Below are 25276 nucleotides of genomic sequence, written 5' to 3' on the forward strand. Positions count from 1 at the left end.
AATGAAGTATTGAACTGGCGAGAACATGCAGAACTGCTTTCGTCACGTCGTTTTATCCTTAGCTTCTCTTATTTGGTGGCGTCACCATCGATGATGGAGTTGACAGTGAAGCTTGGTGTCTCGCTGCTGACCTCGCAATCTGCGTGGACATCAGCCTCGGCCAGGGAGCTGCTGGACCTGCAGGTCATGATGGAGTCATGGCCGTTGGTGATGCTGCTGGGTAAGAAGCCTGCAGAGACGGCAATGAGACTCTTGATCAATAGAGGTCAGCTGACAAATGAAAGAACGTTTTGAAACTCCCAAAGTCATGCTGTGATAACCAATGACTGGACAGGTACCGAACTGTCCGTTCCGTAAATGATCACACCAAATTTAATAGCATGTATGTTTTAGAGTGCCGTAAATCACCGTTTCTAGGTGATTTATTTTAAGGACTTTGGTGATTCTCTGACTTTTCTTTGAGGTTGCGGTTTTGAATAATATTTCTTAAAAACTATGAGGTAGTCCGTCATAAAAATTGGTGCCAACCAGATTTTGATTCCCACTGGATGAGTAAGCAATAGGGAGGAAAAGTCAGGGGGGCAGTCCCCTGATATTTCCCATTATCATGGCTTTCTGTTAGCCAATGCTATTCGCTAGTTAGCAATTAACATTGATGTAGGTTCACGCTAATTTGCTATCTAATTTCAAATTTGTTTCAGCAAATCCTAATTTTTATTTTGATACACAACAAATTGCCAACCTCACATATTGCAGATTTTCTTAACCACAATCCTTGCACTATTCCCTGACAAATCAAAGAGAATGTAAAAATAAAACAGTTTTTTACTGCAGTAGCGTAGTGAAAAAAGGAAACACATTAATGGTTAAAAACATAATGAAAACAAATGACTGTGCACGCTGTAAAAGAACCATCACACATTAAAAAACAAACCCCAAACCTTTCACCACCTCTGCTGCTGAGCTACAAATCTTTTTTCCTTGGATACTCCTCAAAGTCATTAATATGATAAATTCCTATTGCTTCATGGATGCAGACGGAACAGCAGCACACATAAAATAAAATAAAGTCTCTGTACTATAAGGAGAGCAAATAAGGAGAGCAGAAATACTATGAGACAAAACGGAGCTCTCTGTTAACTGCTGCATTTGCCGGATATAAATATGACTGTCCAATAAAATGAGAATGAAAAGAAAAATCATTTGGTCTTTCACCATTACGACGAGAGCTGCGTTCATCCACTCATTTTGAACCTTCTACTGCACTGAAACAAATGTAAGGCCCATAAACAGAGTGAGTATTATTGAGTATTATTATCCATAGTATGTATACCTTAAACTGTTATTATAATTTACATATAATTATGACATTTGTCAAGCTGTAATATTTGACATTAATCTATGAAGACTCAGTGATTGTTTTGGAGCTGCGCTCAGACATTTTTCGATGATTGATTAGGAAGTTGAGTTAAAACAAATTTGACAAAAATACAGATGAATGGTTTACCCATTATGGCACCAATAAGTAATCTATACACTGTAAGTAATCAATTGATAGAAAGTGACAAACACTCAGGTGTTGCACCTTCTCACATGAAATTATTTTTTTCAGACAAAAAAAAAATCAGCTAAGAAACCAGTTCCTCACTGAAGGAGACTGAGGCGCATCAGAATCAGATGTAGTAAATAGTAGAACAGAGTGCAAGTACAAATTAAAAAGCAATTTTAGATGTGAATGCTGCAAGTTCAACCCAAATAATGAAAATATGAAAAACTAAAGGGACTTGTTAAATTGTTGAAAACATAAAAATGGACAAAAAAGATTTTCTCAACGTCACATATTTTTTTTTGTAGATGAATATGTGGTTACCCAAATATCAATAGGGTGTCAGAATATAAGAATGTCAAAAATGTGTGAGAAAATGTAAAATAAAGTGACATTTGTTGAGTGTGCTATATCAAATCTGAGCATCTCAATGTGCATGCTAAAGCTAATTAAAGATACTCACTGATTCTTAACATGACTCATTGTTGCTTACTTTGTGTCCTGCGTTAAGGAGCTGCAGTAATCAATCATCATGTTTTCATGACTGGGGTTACCTGTGTGTCTCCTGAGACCTTGTTTTGGCCGACTAACAATGCAAAACACAAAGACTTCTGTCACATAAGACAGAAAACACAGAATCTACATGAGCTGGAAATTTATCTGCTTGATAAGTAATGTTAAAAATATTTTTGTGCAGTGACTATTGTAGAAACTATAACGGTTAGCTGATAAAAACAATGGTCTCGCCCCTGCCTTCCTCTCTAAGCCGCTTCATCCCGACGCTCCTGCTCGGTGAGCTGCCAAAGTCGAATCGGAAACTCAGAGGTTCTCGTGCTTTTTTTGTTGCTGCTCCAAAATTATGGAACAATTTACCACTGCACATCAGAAAAGCATCTCCATTGTGTGTGTTTAAAACACATATTTATTATTCCTTGGTGTTCAACACGGCGTGAGACTTTGGTCTTGTTTAATTTGTTTTCATTGTCTGCTCCATGGCTTTCATGATTATTGCAATGTTTGTTTCATGTTTTTTATGATTATTGATGTGCAGCATTTTGTTTCAACTATGGTTGTTTAGAGTGCTTTATAAATAAAGTTGAGTTATGATTTTTGAAATGCGTTGCTTGCAAGAAATTCTCAATAAACCTGTCTCAAAAGACTCCACAGCGACTGGAAAAGTTGCCTCGTTTGGCCAAATGGTCAAATGTATTTAGGACACAACAAAGAGCTGTTTAAGTTTTTTTTTTTTTTTGCTCTACTCTCTCTGCTCTGCCTGCCACACCCGTCATCAGCATATCCACGTCACCTGTGCTGCTCAGGACACCTGCTGCTCGTCTCCTCATCAGCCTCACAGTACAAATACTCTGCTCAGGCCTCTAATTAGATTAGGTACTCTGCGAGATGCCAGATTGTTAGTGATGTTTCCTAGTTTCCAGGGTTCCCAATTATCATGTACAGTGGAATATGTCCTGAGAGCTACCTGCAGAAACAAGATACACTTTAAAATGAAGGTCAGCAAAATTCCTATGGGCAAACATATTGTTTAGATATTGACTTTGACACACAATATATTGTATATATGTATGTGATTGTCCTGGTGTCGTATCAAAAGTGCTTTGCCAGTGTATACCCTCTCTATTTGACGACATGTGTTGCAGGTCTTAGCTGGACAGTGATTGGATCGTCAGATAAAACCGTCATGCTAACATTAACACACAAACATACACAGATATGCTATCGCCGGTGCTCATCTTTAGACTCCACTAACAAGAGCTTCGGCTGGTATTGTGAGAGTCCAAGCAGAGATCATGATAACCCCGAATACACGATCATTTTAATTCAATGAAATTGGATGCAGAATTCACCCTATTCTCTTTTACATTTCTTCACAGGTTAAGTGAACATTTGATTTGAGGTTAAACACACCAAATTTCAAGAAGAATTGCAACAAATTAGGGGGGGGGGTCAATGTGATTTCGGCACATTTAACTCTTTTAAATGTGAAATAAATGTGGCCCTGGTAGGTCGGTAGATATCGGTTTGCTGTAGCAGATTATTAGTGGAATTAGCGTAGTTCATCCAAAATGAATTTAAGATCTGATGGCGTCTCCAAAGCACAGATTCCCAATGAGTGGAGTATGAATATAATAAATGGAGTGATGGATCCATCACTACTTATTCTGGATTAGATCCGGGGTCAGGAACAGAGACCTGCTCTGGAACTGAAGGACTGAATAGCCCTTCAACCACAAACACATCACGTTGTTTTATTACTGTCGTATTAACAACTTATTGACGTTTTCACATTGAATAATAAATATTTTAAAAGTCATGTTTGTTGTTGTTTTGCCTTTAACACATGAGGATACATCAGTTATATATTTCATACATGATTATTCAGAAGAGCCTCCTTATTGGGATATCATGAATATACTGTAAACAAGAGTCAATCTTCATTATACCCAGAATCCCCAGACCAGCTAGTGAAAGGCGAGCGATGCTGCCTTTCTCCTTTCTCAGCAGGGGTGGGAGGGGAAAAGATGAATAATTTTTCTCCTCATTAACTTCCTGATTGGTTTTGGACTCCAGCTTTTGCCCGTCTACAGTTTGTCACCAATTCCAAACTGGCAGCCCAATCATTAAAACTAATGTTTGTGTAGCTAAGTGCAGCCGGCTTCATCTTTAATACCTCAGCGGTCTTCTTCGTACAGCAGTAACAGCGAGAGGGTGGGAGAGGGCCGCTGAGAATCAGACTGCTCACTGTTAATTATCTGCCTGTTCATCAACAGCAAATCTATGATGTAATTAAAGGCTGAAGGCAACTGTTCACTGTACATCTGACTTTAATACGGATTAATGTTGCTGAAAGCTTAGCCTTGTTCTCGATTAGGTCTTAACCCAAGTTAATGACACAATTAAACATTTAATGAGTGTTTTCATTATTTTTTTACTTAATTCTGTACATTTCATTATTTGCATGATGGATTTGTCATACAAAATCTGGAAACTATAAATCATTCAGATCAAAAAGTGACATCTTATTGCAAAATGTTGACAATTCTCACACCTGAGAACTTGGTGACATGTTTAAAATTTTTGCATGACAATAAATTAACCAACTGATTAATACTTGTTGGTTCCTTATCTATATATCTATACATTAATTAATCAACCATTCACATAATTTTTTATCTCAACACGTTTTGAGTTTACATCATTTGTGAATCTGCTTTTGCACCACAACTTCAATTTAGTTTTACAGCCATTATTCTCTAATCATCCATTTTTGTGTGTACGAGACGACCTTGATCATCTCATCTACAGCCGCTTAATCCACCTTGTGGGTCAAGGGTGTTGCTGGAACCTATCCCAGCTGACTACACGCGAGAGGCAGGGCACACCCCGGATGAGATGCCATCTCATTGCAGGGCCGCACAATGACAAACTACCACTCACACCTCAGGACAATTTTGGAATGATCAATTCAACTGAATTGCAGTTGCAGTTTTTGGAGGTGGAAGGAAGCCGGAGAACTCGGAGAGAACCCACACAGACACGGGGAGAACATACAAACTCAGCACAGATCGGACCCGGAAGCTTCTTTCAGTGTTATACCTGCAGCAATAACTGTGCTTTCTACATATCTCAGTGTGACCAATGAAAAGATAAGGTCTCGTGTAAAGTTTATTTAAGGTTTGAACTGTTACAAAAAAAAAAGACGTTTGTAACAAGGCAGAGCCTTAACCTGCTGAAAGAGTTTGGTCTCCCCGAATGAACTTTTGCCCTTTTCCCAGTCACTCAGCACTCTATATAAGATTTCCAAACTACTAAACAGTCTTTGTCCGGATTAACAAAAGGAAGCTTTTTTTTAACCTCCCACTTGTCCTGTTAAGAGAGGGAGGGAGGGAGTGAATGAAGGTGCAATCATTTCTCCTGCTGCCAAAGAGTGGAACAAAAGCCCAGATGTGAGAGGAGATGGTAATTCAGTCCGATCCAGCAGGGATAAGCTCTCGCTGTGGGTTTTATACGCCACACTCATCCACCATACACAAGGGTCATAGGGGTAGATAACACTTACATAAACACACACACACACGCTGTATTCAACTGCAGGGAGTTACAGACGTTTCTGGAAGAGCTCAACAAATGAACAAATGCTAATATATATTAATGTCCAAATAACATAAATACAATACAATATATAATCTTGTTCAGTACCTCGGCTTTTTTTTGGTACTTTTCTATTTCAATATCTAACAATTAATTATTCATGAACGTGTGATCATCACACTCATTGAGAACAACAAACAAGTAAACCTTGTCGAATAATTGGAAGGACACAATTTCCAAAAAGTGACATGCTGAAATATGTTTTCTGACCAAGATAGCACTCAGTAGTGCCTTCAGAGTGGCTGGGGGTAAAAAAACAAACAAAAACATTATGGTTTATCTGGTCATGGCAAACCGTTGCATAATTCTGATCGCAGACAAACAGACGATGGTGAAAGCCCTGCAAGCAAAGATATATAAAAGAAAAATGATGACTAAGATGGCTCATCTCTTCAAATAGCAATCAAGGTCAGGTTTTAAAAGATATAGTTTCCAAATCATACCTTTAACAATGTGTGGCTAAATGGGAGGGAATCCCTGCAGCTCCTGTATCAACCAGAGCAAAGTCCTCAAAGAATGGAATCAGTTACAAAAGCTCAGTAATACCGATGCAACGCATACGGCCAGCCACATAAGTAGCGGCATTATGGAGGCATTAGCTGGGTTGAAAGTCATGCTTGCGGTTAACACACATAAATGATTATTTAAACCAGTTTGGAATTTCTTGTGACCACATAATTATAAGCTCAACATACATTTAGTAGCCTTTTGCAGCATTTTAACAATCTCTCACCGTCTTCTTGAGCAGATTTTGTGTGACAATATCCAACAACAACCCTCAAGTTACCACAAAAAATAAATAAATAATGTCCATGGACGACCAGGGACTGTCAGCGGAGGCTGACATCAAGGGAACAAAGATTCAGTAAACGAAAGGTCGCCTGTCACATTACAAGGTTGGCCTGGGATTAAATGGCTCCCATTAAAATGATACGGGTTGTGTCCAAACCCAAACATCCCAGACCAGCTTGAGCGCCCCCCCCCCCCCACCCCCACCGGTGACCAACTGAGGGCAGCCCTTCGATATGGTCGTCTGGCTCCTCATCATCAGGCAAACATCAGGACTTAATGGTCCAGAAAACTCAGTCACAGAGCAGACAGGCATGCTGAGCCCTGAACAGTGGAGGCTCGCGCCACTCAGCTGATGTTCACAACACAGCTCTTCACCCTCAGTTTCTGATCAAGCATCAAATCTCACAGGTTTTGGTTAACTCTAGATCCTGTAAGTTTTTATGATGAAAGTGGCCAACATCACACAAAAGATGAGCTTTCAAAGGTATCTTTTATTGTCATGAACCGTGCATTATGGGAGCTACGCAAACTGCCACATAATAACTACATATATTTATATTCAGTTGCATAACACTGATGATGCAATCGATCTAATATCTACTACATTTACTTATTACTGAGCAGTTTTTAGCAGATAAACTACATAACGGGAAGCTACTTTTTCACATCGAGGAAGTTATAAACCTTGAACTTGTATTTTCAGTCCTTGCGTGACATTAACGGCTAACCCCAGAGACCTGCTCTTATTCACGAAGCGAATACAACTCTGCAGGAATCTTTCTTTGTATTTATTTATTCATTCAGTACTGAATCCAATACTGCTGCTAATGTCAAGCCAGGTCAAATACATCAACTGATTGTATAATAGCATTGGTATTATCATCAATAAGGACTCATTTCATAATGTAAACCGTTCAACCAACCACACATTACAAATTAACATCCACTGAATGAAGAACTGTCGAGAGAATTGTTTTAAGGGACGTTGTCTCTCATGAAGCCATTAAAGGGGGGGTGGGGGGTCAGAAAACACTTAAATGTTGATTATTGCTTTAGTATGGAGCTAAAGTGCCAACACAGACTGACATAAGGCATCAGTGTTGGGGTCAAAGGCTAATTAAGCAGAGAGGGCCCTTTGCTCCTGTATTGTTAGCCGATCTGTCCCTGGTGAAGATGAGAGCTGGAGAGGCGTGACAAAGCCCTCGTAACTATGCTAAAAGTCCATTTCAGCTACTTTGCCTCATCAACTCACAAAATAGCCTGTCACTCCATCATTTGGCTGTGTGACATGAACCATCGAAAAATTATGGATATGCAATAATGAGCTGAGGCAGCCGATCAATATTTGTGGGACTTTTCTATCATTACATTTTAAACAAGCGATTCATTGTAAGTCGACAGGGTAAGAAAAATGCCAAAGTAAAGGACACAAGAAGAGTGTAATTTATTGCTCTGGTAAGAAGGAGCCGTCCTGTGAGTGCTAAAGCTGCCATATGTGTTTATCCAAGTCATTCAGCTGTTTCAGGGCTGCCAAGGCAACATCATTTATCAACGCATGCTGAGCTACCGCTGCCCCTGCATGGAACAACACAAGGAAAGTGACTACAAGATCACTATTAGGTAGAGGGGACACCATAAGGAATCAAGAAAACAACATCCACTTTCAGCACATGGACAAAAAAATGAGTATGACACATTGTATTAAGTATTTTGTATAATAACTAGACCTTCATGTAAACTAGATTACCTGTATGAGTCATATTTTTAGGAAGGATGAATGGCATGTTAATTTATACAATTGGCAACAGAAGTCCAGTAAGGAGGAGGAGCCAGAGGGGTTATCATGGAAGGCCAAGCCCCTCCATGGCATGTACCACCGACAAATTGAAGTGGTAGCCGACATAGGGAAAAACATACCAGTGGCTGGAAAATGCAGGACTGAAAGACAGCATGGAGGCACTAATCATGGCAGCACAAAAACAAGCCCTAAACACAAGATCAATAGAGGCCGGGGTCTACCACGCCGGACAGGACCCCAGGGGCAGGTTGTGCAAAGAAGCCCCTGAGACACTGCAGCACATCACAGCAGGGTGTAAGACGCTGCAAGGCAAGGCATACATGGAACGACAAAACCAGGTTGCAGGCATCGTGTACAGGAACATCTGTACCGAGTTCAGATCGGAGACCCCAGAGTCAAGACGGAGGAGGTGGCTGAGAACAATCAAGCCAAGATCCAAGAATTTCCAAGGACATAAGGTAATGAAAGAAAAAAGGGAATATTTCTACTTTTCTACACTATAAACAGTACAAATATTACACGTGTAAATTCCTGCCCAAAGAATCACCAAACTGACCAATAAATACGGTCCGTTTATCTCTCAATTTTTTCCCCTATAAAATAGAGACAGATTAAAGATCTACTCTGAGACACGCCTGCAGATCATGGATGTGTCAAACATCAGGACAAGTCGACGCTGTAAAGCGAGCTCAGCATGCCTAATTGAAAATGTTTAAGAACTTTAGAAATCATATCACATTTATAGAAACAGACATAATGACGCAGGACCTCCCATTAGAAAATGATTGATTGCAAAGAACAGCATATGATATGATAGTTCCTGATAGCCGGGCAGCGAGAGAGCTTGCGTTGGTGCGCGTGCTTATGTGAGAGAGAGAAATAGAGAGTGAGGGGACGAGGACATAAACTACACGGCCCTGGCCATTTAACGTCTCCACAGCCCCAGGCCTCGGTTAATGGTGGTGTTGTACAACACATTACAACAGCGCTGCTGCCCTCAACAGACGATTACACTGGTATTTAGCCCATCTAAAGCCCTGGAGGTAATTGTGGCACTTAGCAGCACAGCAGGGTAGGGAAGAGAGTGTGTGACAGGCCAGAAAGGACTCCACTGTAAGCAAAAGGCAGTGGAGACACTAACCAGCCGTGTGTTCATTGAGGCCCTCCGGGGGACCGACAGCCCACAGTGGGCTTACTTTCTCCGTCGGTGTTTACTTCTAGACCCGTCACCTTAACTAAAATACATTTTTACATATCTTGGAGGATTTGCTCACCTATCGGAGAAGTGGTCTGTGGTGAACTTTAATTAATATATATGTATATGATTCAAGATTCAAGATAATTTATTATCATTATGCGAACATATTAAAATCGTGTGAAGGCTCACGGCTTAAGGCACACATCATAACATAATCAAAATCAGAAACAAAAACTAAATTCTCTCTGAAAACTAAATTCTCTCTCTCTCTCTCTCTTTATATATATATAAAAGAAAAATAAGTCCAACTCTGCCTCTCTTTATTGTCTTTTTTTTAGACATATTGTCCTTTAGGAATGTTCACTATAGGGGTAAGAAGAAAATCGAATGGACTTTGAATATGTTTCCGTTTCACACAAAGACATTTCCTACGTGTAACGCTTCTACAGAATGCCCTCAGAGCAATCAAACAAAACGGATATGAAAAGCTTTTTCAAGCAGGGCAGACTTTAGGTGAATAAGTTGCAGGACATATAATTATTGTTCCAACAGCATTTGAATTACCACGTTTAAATGTGAAGCTGGTCACAACAGCATGATAAATATATTAACAATTTCATCTCACTTAGCTAAAGTCAACATTTAATTGGCCAGGTTACTTCAAACCTGCTGATAAAATATTAGCGTCACAGGATCTTGACTTTTCTCAGTTCGAGGAAACAACACAGAGTGCACACTGAGGTGAGTGATGCTCTCAGCATGTCGGTGACCGAGGAAATGAACTCTTGCCGCTACATGGCATGAAACAGCACCTCCTTCGAAAAGGTCGTCTCCTTGGTGGGAAGAACCCATTTGTTTCAGGTTTAATAAATCCAAAAGAGCGAGAGGCCTCTTTGGCACCACCAGGAGGAGTGTGGCCGCTTGTGTGAACACGTACATGTAGTGAGTGTGTGTTTGAAGGGACTTCTTAAAGTATTTATGTGTGTGTGTGTGTGTGTGTGTGTGTGTGAGAGAGAGAGAGAGTGTGAGCAAGTGCAATTTTGAAGTAATCTGATCGGACAACAGGTAAAGCCCTTTTTACACACGAAACAAAGAAACTTACCGATGTCAATCTGTTTTTTTACAGGAGTTGGAGAACCTGAAACGACAGATTTTATACGCAGTAACTCACTTTGCTGCACTGTACAGTATAGATTGAGGCAAGAAAAATCAATAGAATATCGTCTAGAAAGATAGTAATGGATTTCTAACTTAATGGGCTCACACAGGTCCATCGATCTGCAGGATTAACTTCTGCAATACCTCAACAATCTGATTTGCATTTAAATGACTGTCCGTTGTGTGCTGACACCGGTATAACCAAACAGACATACAGTACGGGTACACACAGCGGCGTACGACGCAGCAGCACTCCATTCTGAGGTTTGGCTTTAGCATTACCACAGTTTTCAACATAAGAAGTAAGTGAAAGGAAAGTTGCTGCCCTGAGAAGTCTGCAAACTTTGAGCAGTTTATGAATTTTGCAAAACAACAACAAGGACAGAAATGAAAGAACATTTCACTGACAGACTGGGCTCGAAGCTGTCGCCTGCAGGACTGAAACAGCCATAACTCTTTTGGGGCAGCTCATCTAAACCTTCCTGGTTAGATCTTAGTGACAAAGTTGGCCGTGTGTTTGTGGGGAAACAGTTTGTGTGTGTGTGTGTGTGTGTGTGTGTGTGCGCGCGCGCGCGTGCAGCGTGAGGCGAGATGTGGGGAGGGCACTGAGACGGGGTGGGAGTTTGATGGACTGCGATGTCACCTCCCGCTCTGCAATTTACGGCGGCGGGGCTGCTGACGAGCGCGGGGCAGTAAACAGGCCGGCCGGGGGCGTATTTCACAGGGAGCTGGCTTTTATGAAGAACACCAGGACGGCTCTACCCACAGCTCCGCCTGGCCCGCCGTGACGGATGGAGAAAGACGCATGACAAGCTTCATCATTGTTTGTAAATCTTAACTGTTCCCGCTCACTAACTCCAGAAGGCAATTTTGCGGAGACTGTGGGGTGGTGAATGGGGAGGGTGGAGAGTGGGGAGGAAGTGGAGGAGGTGAGGAGAGAAGGGGAAAGGACAGCATGGCACTCCTGAAGGTTATTTGGATCTCTGTATTTGGCCAACTGATTAGCCCTATCCTGAGAGGGAGATAAATCTGATGGGGTGCAATTTGGCAGGAAGGAAGAAAGGAGGGGCGGGGAGGCGTTGAGCTCACGGCTAGTTCCTCCTCGTGGATCTGGAGTTACACAACATGTTAAGTCAAAGCAAAACTATTGGAGGATGAAAAGGAGATATGGCTCAATTTTAAAGCAAATGTCAAATAAAATTAATAACCAGGATAATACCGTATTCATAAGCTTTTCTTTGTTAATGCTTTATCGTTATCCATTCATCTGCAAATCATTTAATGGGTTATTTTCAAGTCATTTCGGAAAAGCGTTAGAACAACAAGGATTAATCATGAATTACTGCAGCTTCTCATGTCTGGATGTCTGGATGGATGGATAGATAGTATCTATCGACAGTATGCTGGTATTTTGAGCTCTTGAAAGTATGACTTTTAATACCGTTAAAGTAAAGACGCCCTTCTGATGGACAAACTGTGTTGAGGTGATGTCCTGTAGTTGAACAGCTTGGACTACTAGAAGTTACTTTTTCATGGTGGAACAGGCAGACAATGTTATAGGAAGCAAAATGTCTCTCGCGCTGTTTTACAGCATTACTTGCTCCATTGAATGAAAAAAGTCAGCCGGTCTTTACAGTGAATGATTTTGCTCAATCGTCATTATCTGTAGTAAAAGTATGAAGAAGTGAAGATGATCCTCAGGGGCAATCTATGTAAAACATATGGAAGCCCTATTTATTATTTATTATATGGGCCATAAGTGTTCAAACTCTGTGCGACTTGTTCATAGGCTAACTGTAGATTAAACATACATTATCAAAGAAAGGCATTAATGCCTTAAAATCATCAGCAGTTTAACCAATTGTGAATATTTAATTCTTAATCAATTGCACAGTCAATTTTAGCGATAACCTGGAGAATATCTGTTGCTGAGATAAGTTGGTTGGTTATTTTGCACATTAAAACTCTTATTAAAAGGAAAAATACACTCAATCAACATTTCAATTAAAAAAAAATCTATAAGGGAAAGTCACTCTCTCATGAACCCCCCCGCTGCTTCTATTTAAGGTGTCAGTGAAAAACCACAGATTTATGTGGTTTGTTTATCTGTTGGAGCCTGAGTCCACACAAATGACGGACCACCCTCGGAGAGCGTTGTTATCTTGTAATGGAGCGTGGCCGCTCGCAGTCGGAGGCTGGCGGTGGACCCTCACAGGAAACGGACAGGTGAAAGTCAGAAACAAACACAGGCTTGAGGGAAGATGCGGGGAGCGATGGGATTGTGATGCTGGTGGTGTCAGCACTGAAAAAAGGATGTTGATGTTTGACTAATGACGCTCTTCCCTCGTGTTCTTTATAAATGAGTAATAATAATACAATACTACTGTTGAAAATCAAAGCATCATCATCTTTTAATTCCTAAAAGGAAAATGTCCTTTTTGCTGTAGTAGCATGCATAATGGGGTGCTAGGTGGGCACTGAGTTCATTGCAAGAAAATAAAATGGCGTAATCAGGCATCTTCACTCATTAAATGAAACATGCAACAACTGAGTCAATCACAAATGTCTCAACACAAACCAGGGTGAGGCCAGATGGTGTTGGGTATGACCATCAAGAGAAATGTAAACGTTGACCCACTTTTAGAATCCAGAGCATTAGGCAATCTTCATGTACACAAACAAGGGTGACAATAATCTCATTAACCAATCAGAAGACTACAAGATCACGTAAATTGTGGAATGGTTAGTTATACAGATAATTATTATGCACAGAAAGTTATAATATAATAAATACACAAATACAGCATTAAAACAACATCAATGCAACAACGCTGAATGCCTAACTTTACAAAAAAGTGGAAATATAAAAAGCAGGATAGTTACTACAGGCGGTGAACTCGCCATAGAAGTACAAAGGAAAGAGCGCCATGTACAGACAGTTAAAGCTGAGTCAACAATCTGACACATGTTGACATGGTTCAACTTAAAAGAAGACAGTCGTTCACTGCACACCACTACTGGACGTTAATGTGAAGCTTATGACAGTCATTTGTGAATTGTGAAGCATAGTAGTACTACGAGAAGGGCCTCCTCGTGACGTCACGGAATGGTGGCGATGCTAACCGTTTAAAAACGTTATATTATCTCACAAAGAAGCCTGTTCAATTCATAAATGTACACAACCACATACTTTGACAAGCTGCATTATGTCATAGTACATTTACATATAGCTTGCTTCTTGCCATGAGCTCTTTAAGGTGCCAGAAAGAGAAATTACATCTGTTAATCTCTGAAGCAACCAAAAGAAACAGCTGCACCGTGAGGTCTGGAATTTTAGTTTTATTTTTTTTAAGGTGATGGCAGCAGAATTTCAGAAATATATGTGTGTTTTTTTATTCCAGATGAGATGAGGCTAATTGTATTGAAAAGTAGGGCGAGTGGGAAGGTCCTGGATAAATCCTGGATATCGTTCATATTTGAGAGTGAGATTGTCACTTACTGGCTGCCATGGTCTCAGTGTAGTTGTTATTGTTGTTGTTGTCCTCCAGGCTGACGAGGTGTGGCAGACAGGCTGAGGCACCAAGGCCCTGAGTCAAGTATGTGGCTGCTGGATAGCAGGAATGCATGTGGTACTGAGAGGGCATGCTGTGGCTCTGCAGGCGGCCCTCACCGTGCGGCACCTGAGTCACACAAGACAGCAAAGAAGAAGAATAGTAATCATCCTATTCCTTCACTTTTCAGGTCCAGGAGACCTTCATGAAGACTTTCATATTATTTACAATAGAAACTGGAACAGGGCTTGGAGTTTACGTTAATCAGATTCTATTAGGGGTGCACCGATTGCAATTTTCTGGCCGATCACCGATTTTTAACAAATCCTGACCGGCCGATACCGATTTTTAAAATAACTGACAGTATTCCTTATTTTACTGAACACAAACAAGAATTTGTGCAACAGGTTACCCTGCAGACCTGTTTTGAGTCTCTCACCAACATAAAGTGCACAGCAGTATTTTGCTTTTACAGATAAAAGGAAATGACAAGGTTTGAGGTGGTTAATAAAATAACTATCTACAGGATAAACTAACAAAACAACCTAAACCACCAATAAGGTGTCCTGAGTTTTAGGTTTTCTTTCTTGCAGTGCAAAAAAAGAACAAATAGCCAAATGCAGCAGCTTTGTGACGATTTCAATGTAAAATTGACAATCTAAAAACTGAGAGAAGCTGTTGTATAGAGAGCAGCAGGAGAGTAAAGATGCTTCCTTCCAAATAAAAATAGTTTGTTTCTCATTATCTTTTGAAGGTGAGAGATCTGCTTCAGCTGCTGTAATGTTTCAGTACCAACAGACAAGCAAGAGGAGCAACAAACACTGGAGCCAGAACTTTGCTTTAGTTTACTTATTCTGCATGTTATGATGTCCTTTGAACTTATTTTTTCCTCAACTTTATTGCGTCCAATTTCCCACATTTAAATATTGATACTAAATGTTATCTTTTTCTTTATAGAATGTGTGTGCATCCTAATCCCAACAACAGCACGGGGTATGCAGATCCATTCATATCCATTTTTCTTTTCAAAATACAATAAATAAACAATAAATTTAAAATACAAATTTTTTCCATAACCCATTCACCTGCTACTGTAATGGTACAATCCTCAGCCCTCAGATATTTACAGGCAGCAATTTAATCTGACAGGAGAAACTCAGAGACAAAATAATATATGACAAAGAATTATTAGTGTTTAAATTCATGGATGCGTGGCCTGTTCTAAAAATGGGCTGCAACATGCAGCGCTGGCTTTCCCCCAGCTGTCTGAAAACTTTAAAATGAGCTGTCTACTCAGCAGCAAGGCCACCTCATGGAGGGTTTTCAATTTCACTTTTATGGAATTTGATTTCTGTCAGCCTGTAATATGTCATCCATGTTGTCCACACCATCAGTTCTCAGACAGCTTTATAAACTGTTATTTAAGCTACACTCAGCTCTAGTATTAGGGTGTGAAAAATACAGCAGAGATTGAACTGGAGTGTTGGGAGTGCACTGAACTCATGGTTTGCAGTCGAGCACCAACCACAACAAACAAGATGTCTCGTGCTCACGGCAAAGATGAGCCCTAACATGCATATATGGCGCCACATACCCAACGAATATATCCACGTACATGTATAATTGTGGAGTATTTTTTTCTGTGCTGATAAACGACCTGACCTTCCTCGTGTTTCTATCGAGGGTCCGTCTTGTCCTTGCTTTTCCCACAGACACAGAGATAAGTCAAGGAGACAGGTGAGAGAGTAACCCAAGTTGAGAAGGAAGTTGGTGCATTAAATAGCAAAGGTATTCCTCAAAAACAAAGATGGACAAGCATTAACATGTATCTTTGTTTTTTGCCTGGCGCCACACAATCTGCTGCTGCCCAACATAAACCTTGTAACAGCGACGATTTTAATATCTCCACCGCGGGGGAGAGCAAATCAAATCTAAGAGGCTTTCTGCTGCACACATTTAAATGGTCAGAGGAGAATGGATGGAACGTAACTTATTGCTTGTGGACAGAAACCAATTTATATATATATGAGATTAACAGTCAGTCAGTCAGTCACAGCAGTATCACTGAAGGAATGCAGATGGGACTGGCGAGAAACAGAATATTAGTGTTTTCCACTCGAGTTTACAATATAGCTGTGTGAAATTAGTAAGCAGCTGCAAGGGAAAGCACAGAACTGTAATGAATAATTATATGTAATAATAATCATGGATCATACACAAAATCCAAAGTTGGGTCGATATACACGGAATTACAAGGCTAGATTAGAAAAGGATACAGAAATTATAATCTGGCCTTTAAAAAGTATATACTTACATGCAGCATTGCAGAGCTATTTATGCTAAGAATATGATTGTGTCACAACAACACCTTGGTAGGCTGGCATTCAATAACAATAAGATGTGATGCAAAACGCAATAGCTAACATAAAAGGCGATTTATTTCACTATCTGCCCAGTTTACTGGACGTTTATGGGGTTTTTTTTTTATTCAAATGATGTTCTTTGTGTTGCTACTGTATCATTCAATGCCCGGGGATAGGTTGGACACTATTAAGACAGAGCCTGCTTCAGAGACGGCTGCTACTAACTCCAGAAGCTTCACAGACGTTGGGGCAGAATTAAGGCCATTCAGGCCCGGAATGAAAACGCTGTCTGATTAGGGGCTACAGCTCATTTTGATGCAGGACTTCAGAAGGGGAGCAATGCAAACCAGTACTGACCTCAGCTCAGCTGATTTCTAGATGTTTATAAGTTAGAATTCCTTTGCAATAAATTAGACCCAGTGATTAAAGCAGGACTAAAAAAAAAAGAATAAATCTGCATTTCATTTCATCCTCAGGACTGTGAGCCGAGTGGCGGCTTCCTTTAGCTCAGGTTGTTTCTCTGAAAGCTTCAGATCCAGATGTCCAGCACCTCAAAGTCTCCTCTCAGCCAAATCCACCAAAGTCTAAAGCAGTGGCAGTGAAATAAAACAGATGGTAGCCAGAAGGAAATGTTTTGGTGTTCGGCTATTTGACTGGTGGTTATGGAGAACTGGATTACAGCAATGTCTTTAGGAAATGCTGCCTTCGTGCTTCCTCTAAACTTATTGGCTAACGTGTTGTCTCCTGGGGGGGCGTTCTTACCTCCCTGAAAGGGCCTGTCTTCTTATCTGGCACCATCACCTGTCTGGAATCTTTTCACGACCCTTATATTATCATCATCCACCTGCATGACAGCCAAGCAACCACTGAGTGCACAGGAGAAGAGAGGACGAGGTAGATGGCCTCCAGCAGATAAAGCCGCAGCGTTTCCTCGTGGGTTGGGATTTAACAGAGGGCAGAGTTCTGACTATTCTGTGAATATCAAACACAGAACCAATGCCATAGGTTCAAGATTGATATAAATACATTCCCAAATAGTAAAATGATGTAACACAACCGCCGCTTCAGCACTGCATCAGGTACAGTACTGGCAAGGAACCAGGAAGAGGCACTTCTTAAAGTTAAACTAACTTTGTATTATAAATAATAATATTTAGTGAAAGTATTTGCATTCACCAGGTGTTAGTTCAGCTTTAGAAACTTGCTTAGTGAAAAGACATTGTTCTCTGGATAGTCAAGAAAGACCACAGCCGTCAGTACAGCAAATATGGAGACAGATTCAAAACGGAGTAATTCAAGGACAACCACTTCAGCTGGCGACGCTAAAATTGGAATGGTGCTCATTCAAATAAAGACGGTTAGGACAGGTAAAGGAGACAGAGAAGAAAAGCGTTTATATTTACTAACAGAGGAATTCTAATCAATCAGCTACTTCTGCTATCTCTAAGGAACATTTCACCTCTTTTTGTGATTCCTTCAGCAAATTAATACTTATGAACTGAAAGAAATACACGTTTGCACTTCCTGCTATACAAAAAGAGGTCCCTGAATTTGAATAACCGTAGCACATAGTCCTCTCAACCTTTCAGTGACAACTTCACTGAAAATATCATAAATCACAAAGGAGGATGGCTAAATTATGCTAAAGACTGCTAACTGATTAGCATTAATGTGCTCACTTTCTCCCCTTCGAGCACTGAGGCATAGCGGTTTGTTCCTCCGCCGACAGACAATACCATTAACCTTTGCAATTCAGGCTCTGCTGTGCGCTGGCAGGTTACCAGAGGCAGTGACCCCAAAACTAGATGTTGCTATTGGGGGGGGGGGGAAGGTGGGAAGGGGGGTAGAAGAGGTGAGAGCGGGGGTGGACAAATGTTCTTCATAAAAAATAAAAAAAACACCTCATCTGAGATCACAGGAGAGTTATAGATCTAATTTGCTTCACGCACAAGCTCATCTCATTGGACACAATAGATACATTTAGGCATAAATCAGCGTGAATACACACGAGCATGAATGAAGGACCATTGTCTCCGTACTGTCTCCCCGCTGTGTCCTACTTTGTAGTCTGAGTGCCAACATTAGAGCTGACACTCTTATTCATCTCTAGGGAAAACAAAGAAATAAAAGTTGGTATAAATCACACCCATATTCAAAGAGAATGATCTTCTAATGTCCACAGAGCTGCTTCCACATGCATCAGCAGCACAGCTCTGTGTCGCATCACTGCCACGCCACGGCAACGCCTCCTGCATTGTTTTTTCTTCTCTTCGCTTTTTAAGTAAAAAATAAAAAAGTGCAACGTTACATTTTTTCTTTAATTGTCAGGCTCATGTTTCTTGTATATGCTGACTGTGTTTTTTAGATAAAAGGACAGTTCATCCCAAAAACGCTACATGTTTACTCGCAGGGCTATTCGCGCATTTGGATTTGTTTTTTTTTTTTTTTGAGTAAAAGGGTTTGGGAGATATTAGCTGCGGAAACTACAAATGAATAATAGAACTAGAGACAAGAAGAGTCAGGAAGGCACTTTTGAAGATGCAAAGTGTCTCTCAGGATTATCATGAACCAGTAGTTCATGATAATCCACGCATCCTGAACTTTTCTGTTTCATTCACCAGAAGACAGACTTCTCTTCTTCAAACCGTCCATGATTTCATGCGTTTGTTTTAGTGAAGAATGTTTTTTTTTTTTACTGGTGATGGATCTTTTTCTATTTTCTTTGCCATTTTTTTCCTTCGTTTGTTAGTTCATATATCTTCTGCTTGTTTCTCTATCTTAATTAACAAGAATGAGCACTTCAAAATAATCTCTTTCATTTAACACAATTTTAGCAAAAGTAAATAAACTATTTTGCTCACAAATATAATTATAAAGTGCTGCGTGTCTTCCCTGTATTCACACAGTTTCACGCTGACTGAGGTGTGTGTGTGTGTTCATGCTCAGGTGATTTGCAGCTAAGCAGCTTATCTCTTGTTTCTGTGGCATGAAAGCAGCTTAGACTTGAACTTCTCCCTCTGAGGTACGAAGCCCTTTCACCACCTGAGATCACCCTAAAAGTTTTAACACACATAATTCCGACATCTGACTGGTAAGGGCAAAATGTTGCATATTTTTATTCAGTTAAATTTTATGCTGTCATCGTGATATACATTTCCTCACTGTTGGCAGCTGCGGACAGGATGGATCATTTCCAGAAATGCTTAATTTGTTTAGATCAAGACTCCACGTTGCTGCTGAGTCCTTCACATTAATTATTTTCCCTTAGAAAAGAAATATCATCAGGTTATTGCTTTGTAATATAACGTCTAATGCTGTATAGCAATATCTATATGAAATATATATTTTTGCAAATTAAAATATATATAATCTGATACTGCACAGTATTGTTTAGTTTCTCGTGCCACAAATTACAGACATTGCAGGAATAGTGTGGCAAGCAGCATGGAATGAAAAGCAGGAACTGTGAACTTTAAGAATCATGTTCCCCATTTACCTTTTTTTAATTTTTAATATTAACATGTTCATAGGCTAACGGAAACTTTTGAGAAAACTTCTTCACAGAAGGATAAAAAGAATCAAACTCGAAGACCACTCAGGGAGCGCAGACCTCCGCCGAGCAGCTCATTCCCCTCATAAATTAGATTTACAACGTCCACATGGTGATCTGGATCATCACCAAAAGGTTCGAACTTGTTCTTTGTATCTTTATACACCAACCATGAAAAGTAAACATGAATGTGTATTTTTAAGAGATTGTTCGCTCTGTAAATTGGGTTTTCAATGTTAAAATGTAATATTTTTTTCCTGACCTCATTCTGGATCCGACCCAGATGAAATTCGGTGGTGAGATCGAGGCGCCCACCCTACATGACTTGTGTCAAATTCCACAAACATCGGTCAATAATCAACCGAGATATTGAGGAACAAATTTTGAAGCTACATTGACTGCAATGTTACCAAAAATTTCAAACTGCTACATAATCCAGGATCTCTCCTGGATCATCACCAAAATGTCGTCATCTGTTCCTGCTAATAGTTTACTGTCGACTGCTGGATCAAGTTTGAGTCTAATACAAGGTTGTGAATTGTAATTTATCATCAAACAGAGATACAAATAGTCTCTCTTAAGGTGAGCCGAGAACCTGAGATCGGCAACCTCGTCTACGTACTGTTCTGGACTGCAGTGAAATATCTGCTGCCTTCTTGAGGCTTAAAATAAGAGTTTGATGGATACGGATGAACAGCTTTAGCGGCTTGTTAGTCACCTGGTATTGCTGGTAGTTGTAGAGGTTGCCGTAGTAAGCGGGGTAGCGGGAAGGCTGGTAGAAGTTGTAATAGGAGGTTTCCAGCAGCAGGTCCGGCGGTCCCTCGGTGAGAGCCCGAGCACCGGCCGGCAGACTGGAGGGCGGCATGGAGCGGCTCCCTAGAACGACGAGAGGAGACGGACACACGACTTCACTCAGAGACGCTTAGGATGCGTTTTATTTCAGCATTTTCATTTCATTATCAATTTTAAAATAGAGACATGAGGACTGCGTGAATTTACAGTTTTAGAATCAAAAAGTCTATTAGTAAAATGTTTGCAATTAATTATGTATTCACATCAAAGCTAACGCAGACTTATTGGTCTGAATTTCCAAACTGATAACCAATAACACTGATCGTGTGTATTTGTTATACAGACCTCGGCAGAGAGTAAATATAGGGATAGATCATTTAACAGAAAAACAATTCAGCTGAACTTTGAAGTTACTCATCTCCCTACCACAAGACACAAATTGCTGTCAACAGCGCCGCCTGCAGGTGGCAGCGTGTCATTGATATCAAATCAGCTGTCGCGCCACAATTCATTCACAACACAACACTGAGGAGTGGGTTGCCCTGCTCGGATGTTACGATCGTTATTACCCAATGTTCTTTCCTTATCAACAAGGCCACATTCTTCTCAGGCAGCTCCTGAGCACTTAGTCTGACAAAATGATGATAATGTGCAGAACTGAAGCCAAAAGATAAAGGCATGTGTTAACCCTGTTCTAATTCCTGTAATCTGTGGATCATAGCGTGCCCAACTCCCTTTCCCACCTCCGAAAGCTCCTCTCTGTTTCCAAGCCAGATGCCCGTGTTCATTGCCACGAGGACAATAAGCTGCTTCAGAGTAAGACATGAGCAGCCTTGACCAGTCACTCATATCTGTGTTTGCCTCTCCATCGTGGACGAAAAAAGAAATGAAAGATACTCTTCATTGCTATACGTAGCACCAAAATACCTCAGTTCACTCTTATTTTCTCTGGAGAATGTCTCTTATTAAAGGCACCTATAAAAAATAAATAAGAATTAAAAATAATTTGTTGTGACTACCCGTGCAATAACCAATTAAATAGCAGTGGTTTAGTTGTTTGTTAAAATACATATTGTGGTATGTTTCTATGTGTCACAACATTTTCTAGATGTGAAACAGTGCCATAATAAATGAACGCTCATCCTGATACTGCTTTGAAAAGCATTTCTGAATATTTTTATTTAGATATAAAGAGCGAGGACAGTTTAACTTACGTACGAGAATGTCTTTTACACAGTTTAAATAAGACAAATTAGCAACAATCTGCCATCTCCCGCCAACGCTAGATGCTCTTTCATTTCTATGCAACTGCTTGTCTTGACAGTGCAATTATTAGTGTGTTTGTTTATGATTAAAATAAATATATCTAAACGCATTTGTATGACACAATTCTGACACTGAGGATGGCTGGACAGCAAACAGCATGTTGTCCTCCTCTTCATGTTAGTCAGCATAATAAGGAATGCGGTGAACAGTGTTTATTCATAAACATGAGGGTTTCAGTTTGTTTTAAAAATGCAAAAAAATATTACAATTGTGTGCCTTTGTCTAAATGTAATCATTTTAACAAATGGAAAATTAGGATGATTCATATTCATTTATTTTTCTATCAATTAGCTACTGTTCCATTTGGCTTTAATATCCCAGCATACCTTCCTACTGTACAAGTTTGTGTCATTGAAGTGCTGGTTTTGTTCCGCTGAGCTTTAAAACCACAAACAATAAGCAAATCATCATCTCTTGCATTTTGCTTAATGAAAATAATAGATTAATTAATTATAAACCTCTGGTGAAGTGATGAAGAAATGAAACAAGTGATTGCTTCAATATTATTTAGAATTGTTTTCAAAGTCAAACTTTTTTCTCAAGTTGTTGAAGGCTGAGTGATATCTGATGTGAAACTACCGTAGGTTTTATTCAGGGAAGACGGATGGTTTGAGAGATGCGTTAAAGAAGCCATTTTTATCAAACTGGAGAAACCGTCCCTGAACAGAGGAGGAGGATTAAGGCACCATCTTTCAGCAACATACAATGCAATGCTGACCTCCTTCCCCAAAATCCACAACCCCCCCAGCCACACCTGGATGCAGCTCAACACAACAGTTCACCTGAAGGTGGGGTCACCTTCTGGATGCTAATGACCCCTGAGGAGTCTTATGGTTTCTGTCCTTTGTTGGTTATCTAAAGTCTCTGCCAGTCATTTAAAACTGAAGAAGCATCTTGGATGAGGTGAAACGTCTTCAACCAAACATGAACAAGTCCAGTTGCTTTTTCATTTTTGCTGTTTGTGACATTTGAGGGTGTTGGAGCAGGACAATATATTTAATCTAATGTATATAATACTTTTAATATCTCACCGGACACAGCGAGAGAAGAACTGAGGGTAGGAGTCAGGCATCGCCCCTCTGCAGAGAACAAGCACTCTGCTCCACCTTCATCCTTCACCATCACCTCGGGAATGGGCACAGTCATCGGACTACAAATCCCAAGCTCCTCCTCCTGAGTCTGCTGCCGTCTCAGAGCAACCTGGAGGAGAGAAAAAACAAATCATTATGTATCGACTCTGTAGAATGGACTTATATCGCTGAATAATAATGATCAGCAGCCATTACAGCACAATTAAACGACCTGATGGATTACAATGAAGGGAAAATGATGCATGACATAAATCAACATTTAAAGGTAGATCCTTGAGAAAAGCTCTGATATTGTTTTTCTTAAATACCTATTAAGTATTGATCCCAATGTAATTGATGAGGAATATCAAACCATCCCTGAAGTGCTGCTTGTAGATGTAAATAAAGACTAATTCTTTATTGTCTTCCTCCTTACACATTTGTGATGTAAAACACAACAAATAATCAGACCATGTTTTTGCTGTTTCAACCAATACAAATGCTGCAAGTGAAATTTAAAAATAAAAGTATAAGCCACAACATATGTATTGCGGCTTATTGCCAGTTGTTATAATAGCAGGTATGCATCGAAACATTAATGCTGGTAATAATTTACAGAAACATTTAGATAAATTCATCCATCATTAATTGTTTGGATCACTTTTCACCCCAAATAAAATTAAAAAACATTAAATGTCAATTTTAACTGCAAATGAACAAAAGTAAATGGATCCAATATAGGGGCATTAAAGACGCATAATATAGTCTAGTAAATCTTCTCCTCCTGCTCAGAGGCGGGTTTTAAACCATTTAAGCCAACCCGTAATGTTAGCTTCGACGCGCATCTTCAAAGGAGGATACTTTTAGTAAAAACAACAACAACAACAAAGTCTTGATCACCTGCGCCGCCATGACTCTCTGCCGCTCCGCGATCAGCTTGCATTTGAGACACTGACAGTCCCTCCAGTTGCAGAAGCGCTTGTGTCCCTTCAGGGGAGACACGTAGCCGTGGTTCCTGCAGCGGGAGCACTTGGGCATCCTGGGGGGCTTCTGGCCTTGGGACGGGGACGGGGACGGAGACGGGGACGGGGACGGAGCTCCGGCCTGCTCCGACACCTGCTTGATCTGCTTGTCCTTGCTCATCATAGCCAATGGAGAAATGAAACAACAACAACAACAACACCACGTGTCCCGCTAACAGAGACAACACGCAGAGCAGTTCGACTCGTCTGGCTCCGGGTCGGGATGGTGCCCGCTCCGGGGCTATAAGGTCACCGTCCCCCCCCGTCCCCCACCCCCGCCCTGCTGCTGTGACCAGTGGGAGGCACGGCAGCGGCCTCCGTGGGTTGCACCCATACCGGTCCAAAAACACAAGAATACACCTCTACTACGTAAATACATAGGCAAAAATATATACTTATTTCTTATAAGATATAAAATTCGTTTGGTTTGGGGGGGGGGGGTCACCGTCTCAAGGCATTCTGGGTGTGACGTCAATTGAGCTGCTGTTCGTATTGTTTTAAATATTCGTATTTAACATTTCCTGTGGCCGGTGGCGCAGTGGTAAGCGCTGTTGCCTCACAGCAAGGAGGTTGCGGGTTTGAATCCGACTTGTGGCCGTTCTGTGAGGATGTTGCATGTTCTCCCCGTGTCTGCGTGGGTTCTCTCCGGGTTCCTCCCACCACACATCACCAGGTAGAATGTAGTTTTGACGTATGTAACAGAAAATAAGAACTTTCATGTGGCTGGAATAATAAAGTCGCCTCTAACACACATTTAAGGACGGGACAGCTCCATTCTAAACAAGCTAAGTTTTATTTTTTAGTTGAATAGCTCATGTTTTGGTCCTACAATAATAATGACGTCACCAGCTTCTTCCTGCCCTCGCCTCACTTCCTGCCTCCTTGATTTCTTTCGTGAAGAATGATGAATATATTTATTAGATAGAATGTTAGAGTACAA

The 25276-nt window shown here is 40.5% G+C and overlaps 1 protein-coding gene across 1 annotated transcript; it reads right to left on the reverse strand.

Moving 5' to 3' along the window:
• Window positions 1-68: 68 nt before the first annotated feature.
• On the reverse strand, window positions 69-24457 carry dmrt1 (doublesex and mab-3 related transcription factor 1). The gene is made up of 6 exons (XM_068738718.1): window positions 24215-24457; window positions 23276-23444; window positions 20845-21002; window positions 17778-17780; window positions 14162-14342; window positions 69-229 (listed from the first exon to the last, which is right to left on the reverse strand). Exons 1-6 carry the CDS (start codon window positions 24455-24457, stop codon window positions 69-71), a joined length of 915 nt encoding a protein of 304 aa, XP_068594819.1.
• Window positions 24458-25276: the final 819 nt, after the last annotated feature.

The sequence above is a fragment of the Brachionichthys hirsutus genome, chromosome 4 (assembly GCF_040956055.1).
Source record: "Brachionichthys hirsutus isolate HB-005 chromosome 4, CSIRO-AGI_Bhir_v1, whole genome shotgun sequence".
Taxonomy (NCBI): Eukaryota; Metazoa; Chordata; class Actinopteri; order Lophiiformes; family Brachionichthyidae; genus Brachionichthys; species Brachionichthys hirsutus.

Excerpts from the sequence above, each read along its gene's own strand:
- dmrt1 (XM_068738718.1), bottom strand. The coding sequence starts at position 24,457 with ATGAGCAAGGACAAGCAGATCAAGCAGGTGTCGGAGCAGGCCGGAGCT. Across the intron at positions 21,003-23,275 it reads TTCTTCTCTCGCTGTGTCCG|GGAGCCGCTCCATGCCGCCC; the intron begins GTGAGATATTAA and ends TCGTCGTTCTAG. Across the intron at positions 230-14,161 it reads CACTGAGACCATGGCAGCCA|GCTTCTTACCCAGCAGCATC; the intron begins GTAAGTGACAAT and ends CCGTCTCTGCAG.